At 38.6% G+C, this 11,624-nt stretch overlaps 1 protein-coding gene across 2 annotated transcripts in view; it reads right to left on the reverse strand.

The window, feature by feature from the left end:
• LOC122787442 (caspase-1-like) overlaps positions 1 to 11,624 on the reverse strand; it is a 356,567-nt gene that overhangs the window by 34,647 nt on the left and 310,296 nt on the right. For both annotated transcript variants that reach the window (XM_044054158.1, XM_044054157.1), the window contains exon 6: positions 7,860 to 7,997. In XM_044054158.1, the coding sequence (XP_043910093.1) occupies positions 7,860 to 7,997 (138 nt within the window). The remainder of the gene's footprint in view (positions 1 to 7,859; positions 7,998 to 11,624) is intronic.

The raw sequence follows: 11,624 nt of genomic DNA on the forward strand, positions 1-11,624 counted from the left end.
CCAAGATGCCATGCCCTTACTTATAAGTTGTGCAACATAAAAGGATTTCCACACCACTGCAGCCATGTGGTGGTAGAAGGGAAGGTTACTGTCTACATGTGTACCCAGATCCCTGACCACTTGATCAACTCTTAGGGGTGTATCTTTCTAAAGGGTACAATTATGCATTTCTTAACATAGATAGTGTCTTGTAATAACTGGAAGGTTAGTAGAGGAAGTTGATGTGTCACTGCTCTGTGAAGCACACTTCATCAAACATGACTCGAAGACTGCTGTTTACTCTGACGTTTTTGCATCTTGGAAATACCACTTTTCCCTATCAGACATCAAGGTCAAAATTGATTAAACTAGAAAGTACAGGGGTTTCCCTTTGCATGGGCATGCAGGAGTTGTGTTGGAGGCATTACATTTTTTCCTACAAGTCCTCACCATACCAGTGCATGTGGTGGAATGGGTGCAGCAGTCATTTAGGGTCTATTCTGAGGATCTTTACATAGTCAGGATATAGCTGGTCTTCAGCACAGTAACATTGCAGTAATACCAATGCACAACATTTAGGAAGATCATATGTAAACTATCCATTTTATAGGTTTGGCTGCACTTGGTCGTGTTCCCAGATGGCAGACAGCTTTTTTTATATACTAGGTTTGGGGGATGGGGTATGCATAACTGATCAGTTGGACTCAATGTGCCCCACGTGTGACCATTATGCCCAGCAGTATAACGTATGAGTGTGGATATCAATGCACTTGACAGGTCATGTCTTACCTGGTATGTGGCCCACATCACTGTCTACTGCCATAGCAAATCACATATGTATGTGATATGCACACAAACAATGATAGATTTTATGAATATTTGTCCATAACAGTTGGCTGCACTACACATGGCTTCATATAAATGTATTCTACAGTGTGTGCTCTAGGCTTACATGCGATGGCACTGGATGCCTGAAGTGCTATGTTTCTTTCTGCTGCTCCACAGACATGACCAGGATTGATTCATTGACATTCCTATCTTATGGGTCATGACTGCAGAGGATATGATTTGTGATGTCACTGTGTTGTGGGAGGAACAAAGAGTAGTAGTTCTACACTGTTTTTGTGTACAAGGTTCTGCTGCTATGTAGTGATTTGTCAGTGTATTATTTCTTCAGTATTCTGCCATATTCTCGGATGGTACATTGATGGTGCTGTTCAGCCACATTACACTGAGTGATGCATCAGTTTTGCTGGTGAATCAGGACTTTGTATGAATGGCTAGGTGCAGTTATTATGCACTTACAGTCCTGCTGACTCCAGATGTAGCAGAAACAGTATGTTGTCAGCTTCTTCCTAAATCACAAACAGATTTGCTTACCCTCATTTGCATAGCTCTGCCTTACCTGAACTGTTCAAGGTACCATATGGTTCACAAGGCCTCACAGTGCTATTTTCTGGGGTCTGTTAGTTGCATGATGCTTTGGTATGCTTTATTTTGGCTACCAGCCCTATGTAACTGCCTGTACAATTAATGGGAATGCTTTAAAATTTCTGTGTAAAGTTAAAAATAAAATTCTACATGACTCTGTTGTACAAACAGTATGATATGTACACCTGGTTGAATCACAATGCTACTTACAAAGTTTGTGGAGTGCAGAAAATAATTGTTGCCTAAGGTACAGCAAACTTAGACCTGATTATGTTACACTTTGGGTTCAGGATAAAACATTTTTCTATAGGAGTATTGGGTGGGGGCTTTTTCACCACATAAAACAATACATTTTTGTCATTTTCAAACTCAGTATCAAACACACCTTCCCTTTTGACATGCCTTTCAATGTATTTAGTTTCAAAGAATTGTCTGGGACCAAACAGGATTAAATAACTGCTTAAATACAGTAAGTAGAACAAGTATGTGTTGAGTGCATAAAGCCTGTTAATACAGTGGCACCGGGTTTGTTATTAGGCCCGTTGGACCTATTTGGCCCAATACAGCCTTGCTCCATCAGGGACCCAAGCACTAGGCTACGAGAGGGTTATTATACCTTATGTGGTCCAGACATCTGCCTGAGAGACACTACAGCAAAGTGCAAAGCATCTTCCTTCTGGTAATCTTTCTTACGAAGTAGTTACAAGTCTTGTTAGTGGAACAGACAACATTGCTGTCATATGTAGCTAGTCCAGTATTAGTAGCTGCAGGGTCATGCCTCCTGCAAGGTTTACACTGTTAGCTGCTCCTGCTCACATAGTAGTCAGTGGTGGTTGCCGAGTGCTCAATGGGATTTTCAACCCAAAACTGGCTGGATTAACCATCTGACTTTGTGAATCACTCCAGTTACCGTCTCAGAAGATAATAAATTCAGACCTAACTTGAAAATTGATAGAGAGGAAGTACATTTTATAGGTTCATAGGTTCATACTAGGCTATCTGCCCTAGAGCATTTATAAGCCTAGCCAGAATGTGTTTGGCTTTCGCCACCCATTTTAAATTTATTTTGCTATGCCCTTTTTCGAGGTTAGTATACTGTGCCTCTGTCTAACAGTGAGACAGAAGTGATACCCGGGGTAAACCTACGATCTCCCATCCACTCATCAAGATTCCTCTTGAAGAGAGTCAATGAGGGACTCTGCCTAACTTGGACTGGGATTTTATTCTAGAGTGAAGGGAGCCTCTGAGTTATGAATCTGTCCCTCCAGCATGTCCTATTTATTTCAGTGCTGAGGTTCAAGTCTCTCGAGCGTGTAGCTCGATGGGATTTGGATTTTCTGAGGTGCAGCATGAACATTAATTCTGGGTTAGACATGGTTTTATATGTCAGGCACAGATCTCCTCTGAACAGGCGGTATGCAACTGAGTAGAGCTGGAGTTTCTTTAACCGGGCAGCATATGGCATCTGTTTGAGCCCTTTGATCCTCTTGGTGAGGTACTTTTGGGGTCTTTCCAGTTGCTGCAGGTGTCTGGTAAGGTACATCCCAAAAGGGGCATTGTACTCAATTATGGGCCTGATGAGTAAAGAGGCACGATGACCTCCCCTGATCTAGATGTGAATCCCTTCATGATTAGGTGGGCTATATAAAATGTTTTTCTAACCACTTTGGCCACGTGGCTGTCAAATGAGAGATTGCTATCAACTTGGGTCCCCAGGTCCCTAATTACTTCTTCTGTACAATGTGGTAATTTGTGGGCACTTTGTTTTTGCCAAAGGGGATGACTATACACTTTTTGGCATTTAGCTTGAGGCCATGGCTCTGGCACCAGTTGTCTGTTTCTATGAGGCCCTTTTGGAGGATGCTTGTGTCGGCTGGAGAGTCGATTATGGCGCCCAGTTTGCAGTCATCTGTGAACTTGGTCAGCCACAGTCCTTCCGTGTTGGCCTGTACCTCCGAGAAATATATACCGAACAAGAGAGGTGCCAGGACTGAGCCTTGTGGGACACCACTTGTAACTGGTTTGGAGTCTGACATGGCTCCAGCAATTCTAACCATGTGGGTTCTGTCCTTGAGCCAGTTTGCAATCCATCTAGTGACATAGGGGTTTATATTTAAGCTGGTGAGCTTATCTATAATGCCCAAGTGGGGTATTGTATCGAAGGCTTTTGCGAGGTCCAGGTAGGCTGTGTGGACCACCTTCCCCTCGTCAATGGCCTTGGTGACTGTTTCAAAGAAATCAACCAGGTTTAAGAGGCAGGATCTGCCCTTAACAAAGCCGAACTGGGTTGGATCCAGTGTCTGTAGGTCCCCAATATCTTTATTTATGAGGTCCATGATGATCCTTTCCATAGCTTTGCAGACCAAGCTAGTCAGGCTTATGGGGAGATAGTTTCCAGGATCCATTGAGGCACCACCTTTATGGAGAGGGACCACTGTTGCTGTATGCCACTCTTTGGGAACATATCCTGTAGTAAGGCTAAGATTGAACAGTAGTTTTATGTTTGGGTTTAGCTCTTCTTGGAGTTCATGTAGGACACAGCCCGGGACACCATCTGGTCCCATTGATGCTGTGTTTTTTGCTTTGGAGAGGGCGGCTCTTACCTGAGCATCTGAGATGTCAGGGGAGCAGCACTCTGCTGGGATAGATATTTGCCCTTTTGGTGGGGAGGGGGGGAGTTTGCGCTGAACCTGTCAGCTAGGATGTTGGCAATGTCTGTGGGTTCAGTGTATTTTTTGTCATTTTGGACTAATTCTGAGCATATCTGGGAATTACCACCCAGGTTCCTAACATAACTAAAGAAAGCCTTGTGATTATCCTTAGTGTCCTGTGCAATTTTTCTCTCGAAGCCGGCCTTAGACAATTTTATGAGTGCCCAAAATTTTCTTTTGCTTCTCTTGCTAATGTAGGGTTTATATTTGGTTGTTACCAAATACAATTACAAAAAATAACTATGGCACGGTCAGTCTCGTGGAGTATGAAAACAAGCACTGTAAGCATAAAAAAGTAACATATTGTGAAGTGATGTGTGTTCTGATCACTAAGACTTGTGACAGAATGTTACCAGTTCAGCATTTTGACAGAGAAATGCTTGTGGCAGTCATAGACAGGAGAAAACCTCAAAGATGTAATACAGGTGTTTGCTGAGTGGTTTGAGGTACAGACTGAAAAAAATGTTTCAGTGGCTGAAAGCAGGAAAATCAGCAACAGAAACAGTCTGACTCAAATGACGGGGTATCACACAAAATAGGAGGGGAAGCACAAAATGAATGCCAGAAAACAGTTGAACCAGACTGTGCAGGCGATTTTGGGGGGGAAATATAATACAGAAAGCTAAATAAACTGTCTTGATTTGCCCCTACATCTGTGTGGGTTTCCTTAAAGCATTCTAATTTCCTCCATTTGCCAAAACATGATGCTTAAGTGACAACTCAATCATCCCTTCATGATCCTTACTGTTGCTCTTGTGACCCGAGACATGGCTGAAAACAATTTGCAGGTGTTAGGCCATTTACCCAGTTTAACAAATAATTAAATAAATAAAAACAAACTTTCAGAAATAGCGGTAAGTAGAATGAGGTGAGAGCAATGTAATTTATAAGGAGAGATCTGAGATCCAACCTCTCAACTTCTTAATGCAAGAAAGCTGGACAAAGCCTAAAATAATGGCGGGAGAAAGGCCCAACATAGGGACAGATTTTAAATATTACTTTGATAAAATTTAAAAGTTGTTATAATAACAGTATTTGTGTTAGCATGCATTTTCTGAAGGATATGAAGCATGAAACTAAAATACATGTCATTTAATGACTTCAGCCCTCAGCAATTTGCCAGAAAACCACATCTTTGATGAGAAACAGACCAAAAATATGAGGCAAAAATATGGACATTCAGCAAGAATCAGGACAGTTGAGAGGTATGTCTGAGATTATTGCTGTTATTATTACTGCTGAGGAAGTTCACCAGTTTTGTGAGAACACACTGACCATACCTCTCAACCTCTCAGCGCAAGAAATTTGGACAATGACAAAAATATGGGGGGTTTCTAATGAAGTCCCCAGTTTCAGGGGATAAAAGCGCTCAATCTGTGTCTTTGTATGTTGGAAAAATAATAACAGCTTGGACTGAAGAGTTTGGCTGACTGAAAGTGTTTCCTACTGCTTCACAGTGTATGTTTTGGACTTTTTTTTTTTTAAATAATGGGGGGGCGGGGGACAAAGTCCCAAAAATAGGGACAGATTTTAAATATTGCTACTATAAACCTAGAAATTTGCTAGAATAACAGGTTTGAATTATGTATTTTCTGAAGGATATAAAGTCTGAAACTCAAATGTATGTCATTTAGTATTATTTAGTGACTTCAATCCTCAATGATTTGCCAGAAAACCACAAATTTTATGAGGTACAGGCCAAAAATATGAGGCAAAAATCTGGAATTCTGCGACAATCAGGACAGTTGAGAGGTGTGCATGAGATTACTGCTATTATTTTAGTGAGGAAGTTCTCCAGTTTTGGGTGGTTTTGTGGGAACACATTGACTGTAGCAAGGTATGTGAATTAACTGGGTAAGAAACTTTAGTAATTCAGAGTAAGCACAGGAGATAACAGGAAGCCCACAAAGGAAGAAAGGGGTAATATGAGATAAGAATGTATAATGAGTTTAGAAATTACTCATACTCTTTCTGGCCCTCCAGTCTTCTCACAACCAATAAGCATAACCCCCATTGACTAATTTTCCATTACTTGCTTACATCCAAGGACATCAGGCATGGGAAGTGACACTAGCGACTGTGATGAGACAGAAAATTTTACCATGTTTCAAAATGAGCCCTTAACAGGTGCATGGTCTGACTGATGCCATCTGCAGCACCCCCAAAGATGCTGGGACGTGTACAGTGCATAACTGACAAAGATATTTTATTTTTATTTGTTTGCTTGTTTATTAACCAAATAAGAACATTGATCCTCTTAGACTATTTCAGGCTCAGCACAGCAGAAATACAACCAAAGAAACACTAAACTTTAATCAATATCACTTTAACTGTGGTAATATAAGAGCAAGCATGCAGAGAGGTGTGTCAGGATAATATGTAGCATAAATTAACATAATCATAAGTAGAACTGATACAAGAATTCAGTCAGCAAAACATGTAAAAAGAGTACCTGTATACTTTCATAAAATGATATAGTATAATGTTTATGTGAAGAAAATAGCATACAAAGAACAAAGTATTTAGGGTATGTAGAATTGTTCAATGAATGAATGAATGAATGAATCAGGGAAAATCTCAACAGAGTCAGGGACACATCAAAAATAATTAAGGACAACCAGGGACACTTTTAAAATATTCATTGTATTAACTTCTTTTAAAAAAAACATCTTTATTATCACTTATGACATAAGCAATCTTACATTTATATAAATGAAAACAAACCATACTGACATATTTTTAGTTGCAAACATTACACATCACTTATAATCTATCCAGTCATTGTCAGTCAAACATTACATTGCTCATTTAAATCCCGACTTCTTTTAAACCTCATTCCTCCTTTAAAACATTATTCTGTATGCATTGTTCCCCAATTCCATTTTTTCTATGCAATTTGCGCCAACCCTTTCCTAAAGATCACATTTCCAGTTGTTTTATCTCTGTTATTATATTCATTTCTTCTAGTATGCTTGATTTAGACTTTGATTTCCATTTTCTAGTAATTGCTTTTTGGCAGCCACCATAATTAAACTCTGCAAGGCCTTACTATGTCTAGGCAATTCCGATTCTGTATCATAGCTCAAAAAATAATTTCCTTAGTTATACCAATTTGCTCACCCGGTACTTTTGATAGAGTAGTCTGTGGGGAATTTTTTAAGTCTGCCAACTCATTGCACTTTCAAAAAGTATGTTTGTAATTACTTTTTTCTTCTCCACTAAACTTCCAGCATTTGCTATCTACTGGAGGAAACATTCTTTGGAGTCTACTTGGGGTATAACAATACTTATGTAAAAACTTCCAAGCAAAGATCCTAAATTGTCTAGACTTTGTTGCATGTTTAGGAGTCATGCATATATCCCCTCATTGTTTCTTTGTGAGTTATCTAATCTTTCTTCCCAGTCCTTTCTAACCTCCTCTATTGATTCTTATAGATATCATATAATATTTTACATGCTCTATCCTTTTTTAACAGCAACTTCTGTTCTAGATTCTACTAAAATACTACCAGCACTGGTCGTTTATTTAGGATCCCCTATTTCTTTCTCTTTGCCTATACTCTGATATCAATCCTTGATAAACTTGCCACTTTGTTACACTCCCAACACATATGCACTCAGTTACCTCTTTCTTCCTCATCACACCTCCAACATTTGTTATCTACCGGAGGAAAAATTCCATATATGATCAATGAAGTTAGTAATTACATCATATTTATCAGATCTGGAAATGCATACCTGGTGTGGAAGAGTAGAAACAAATAAAGTCACTCTCAATATGAACTTTAACATCATCATTTTCATAAGGAAGGACTGTGCCAGAATTGACATCATCTGGTGTTGCAGAGTCAGGCACCCAAACATGGCCTTTATTTTCTGAAACATAAATCAGTACTAATCAAAAAGTTTTCTTTTTCTTATGTTTTTCTTTCCTGTTGTTTAAACCACTCAGATTTCACAGTAGCAACTAAGATTGCATCAACTGAATGTTATCAAAGGCATAGTTTTATCAAAACCAAGATTTCATTATCTGGGACAAGGTTTCATCTTTTGCCTATAATATAGTACAGTACTGCACTGAAGTTCATAACACACACTCAAACCTATATATATATATATATATATATATATATATATATATATGCATGAATTCATCTTAGAAGGTTGAAATAAAAATGTCATTAGGGAGCCACTGATTCTGTGAACAGTCACACTGTCATGCAGGCAGCTGCCACTATATCTCTGTGTACTCACTGCCACAATAACTCAAATATTCCTGCCACAGTACCACTGTGATATTCATCTGACATCAGAAAGATAGAAGCAGACAAATAAAAGTACAAGAACATTGCAATAACTAAATACCAATAATCTCCAATAACCTTTTCATCACATTAGCTGTTTTTCCCATTGTTGAACAAGTGCTTCTTTGAATTTCATCTATTTTATAAAGTGCTTTGTGAGCAAGCACTGAAATAAAAGCTGAGTTGAGCTAGTACCCTCTCCTTTCTATAATATATCGTGCTTTATTCTAAGTTCATGTTAATGTACAACAGCAGAAGAAAAGTGTTAAGGAACACATTGTGCTGTTCCTAATTATATAGGCATTACTGTATGATCACAGCTTATGTATGTATGAGATGACATCCTTCAAAAGTATACTTTGTGATTTGTTCTTTCATTCATTTCATTTCATTTGTTTCTGACGCCTGCTTTATCCTAATCAGAGCATGCAGGGAAGTCAAAGTCTATTCTGACAAGCAACAGGTTTAAGGCAGAGAATCAGTTCTGAAAGGGATGCCAGTCCATCATAGGACACATTTATGACTCAACAGTTCACGTTCTGCCATGTGTTTAGACTGACCTTGTGAAAAAATTATTTGCACCTTATAACTGTGAAACCCACTTCAAATAAAAGACTGGCAAGTACATCTATCACAACCACAAAATACTTGAGCCATATTTACAGTACTTTCAGATTTTGTTTTTAAACATTTTTGCATGTCAGTCCATTTCAAGTCAAATGGATTTTCCAAAATATGCAGAATTTTTAAGAAGACTTATAATTCTTTACAACCTAAGTACTAGAATACATTGGATATGGTTATTGCACAATCCCTAAAAATGTTGTGACCTACATCTACTAGTTGTAAAAGCAATGTAGGGACAAATTCTTAGGATACTGTTATATGAATATTTATCTATTTAATTTTGTTAATCAGGTAAATCCCATTGTGACAGATGTCCTTTTATAAGTTTGATTTTAGGTGGGAAAGTTTCACAGTACAAGTCTGTGGGTTTTTAGTACAGCCAATCAGCCTAACAGCATGTCTTGATAGGGGATTAGATAGCATAGCAAAAGTCCATAAAGGCACACAAGTGAATATACAAACTCTAACCAGATAACAGGATGGGGATCAGGAAGAAATTAAATTTCCCTCAACCTGGTAGGTAACTGCATTTAACCTGTACCATCATGACACTTGTGCAAATTGTCAGGTAACTGCAAAAGTCTGTGGTACTACTCTACTGGTAAGAAATGAAGTAGTAACTAAACACCAGCTATCATGATGCTAAGCAATATCTACCCTGAAATGTCGAGTTCAGCATTCCCAGTGCTCTTCCAGCATCTGTCTGCTATGATACTTTTAAACTGGTTCTCTCATTCTTTCAGTGAAAGATGGAATATAATTACTTTTTCTAATATATTAGCCATTCCATTTGTTTGCCACTAGAATCATAGTAAAGTTATGTCTCTGGTTTTAAAATGATTTTAGGAAAAGTGAATATAATTGAATAATTACTATATAAGAAATATCATTAAGCATGAGGGCCTCCCAAAACTGACAAGGACTAAAGCTGGTTTGAAAATTGTGACTAAAAGTTATTTTCAAAGTACAGTACTTTAATATAATAGTGTTAAAACATAAAATATACAGGCATGTGTGACTATACTGTATGTTCTAGCATTTTAAAGTAAGATGGTCTGAAACTCCATTTGAACTTTTTGCCTCTGCTGTGCATGTATACTGTATGTTTTAACATTTTTATATTGTAGTACAGTGGTTTGAAGCCCCCTCTGGGCTTTTTCTTTGGTTAAGCTTCATTTTAGCTGTATTGCTCAACTGTCTTTTTTTTATTTAAAAATGATTAGTGTAGCTATAAATCACTTGACCCATGACTGCAGATTCCTTATGTCCCTTACTGAACCTAATCAATAAGGCTGGGCCCAGGACTTCTATTTCTCCTCTAAAACACAGAGATCTCCTGCTTTTATTAATACTTTTTTTTATTATTTATAGACTTGTATTTGCTTACCATTGCAGAACACTGATTCACAAGGACTTTTTGTAGACTCAGTCTGGGAGCACTTTCTGAGTATGACTTGTTTACAGTCACACAGTATGCAAATACAGAGTGTGGGAATCAAACTCTGGACCACAGGATGCAATCCGTTCACCGTATTCTAACAACTTTGCCATCCCCATGCACAGTTTAGTACTCATTCCTATCCCTTATTTTCTTCAAGAAAGTTGTGTGGGGACTGACTCAAAGACTTTAATGAAGTCCAGTTACATCACATCCACTGGAATGCTCATATCCACCTCCCTAGTAGCAAGGTGTAGAATGAGATTAGAATAGGATTTTTCTGCATTTATACCATGCTGAAGCTTACAAGCCAGCCCATTCTATTCTAGAAACCTTTTGAACCTAGACTTCAGGACCATCTGTATGGTTTTGAAGATAACTGGTGTCAGGCTCCCTGGTCTGTAATTTCCTAGGCTGCTCTTCTTCAGAAGTGTAGCTACATCTCAGTACTCCCCATGAGGATTGGGGGGGGGGGGGTCTCATCAGGCCCTGCACCTTATCCTTATTTATGGCAAAAATGTCTTCTAATGTTATAATTTCCTCTGTCCATTCGTGATCTTCTACTTTGTCATCCCAGACAGGGGTGCTAGAAGCTATTGAAGGTGTGTGTGTGGGAGGGGGGGTGGAGGGTAAGAGGGGCACTTAGTGATTTAAAAAGGGCAAATTTTTAATGGTATATACTACCATTATAGGAGCATCAGCGTGAGGCATGCTAAGTTTCATTAAGGATAACTGCAGATAAATTTCTTACAAAATTAGAAATGAAGCCAACCTGTATTGATATGAGTTGGTATGTGTTAATGAAGCAATGGCAGTACTGTTAAATCAAGCATGCCATTCTGAACTGTTACACTTTTCTGTGCAACTTATCAGTGGAGAGGAATTAACTGACAAAAGTACTTGATGCAGTACTTGACCTGCAGAGAGAGAACTACAATAGCTTTGTAAGCAGGGATGCAACCGATTTATTTCTGACCATAGTACTGACAACATACTATACACTTTATATTGTGCTAAAGCTTGTGTGCTTCCTACTTCATAATAACGTTTACAGTGGGCTGCCAGGACTGTGGTCAGAAATAGACAAACACAAAGTCCCATCTTATATTCTACTTGGCATGCAGTAACAAAAGT

Source organism: Protopterus annectens, chromosome 13.part0 (assembly GCF_019279795.1).
Source record: "Protopterus annectens isolate FY-2018-M chromosome 13.part0, PAN1.0, whole genome shotgun sequence".
Taxonomy (NCBI): Eukaryota; Metazoa; Chordata; order Ceratodontiformes; family Protopteridae; genus Protopterus; species Protopterus annectens.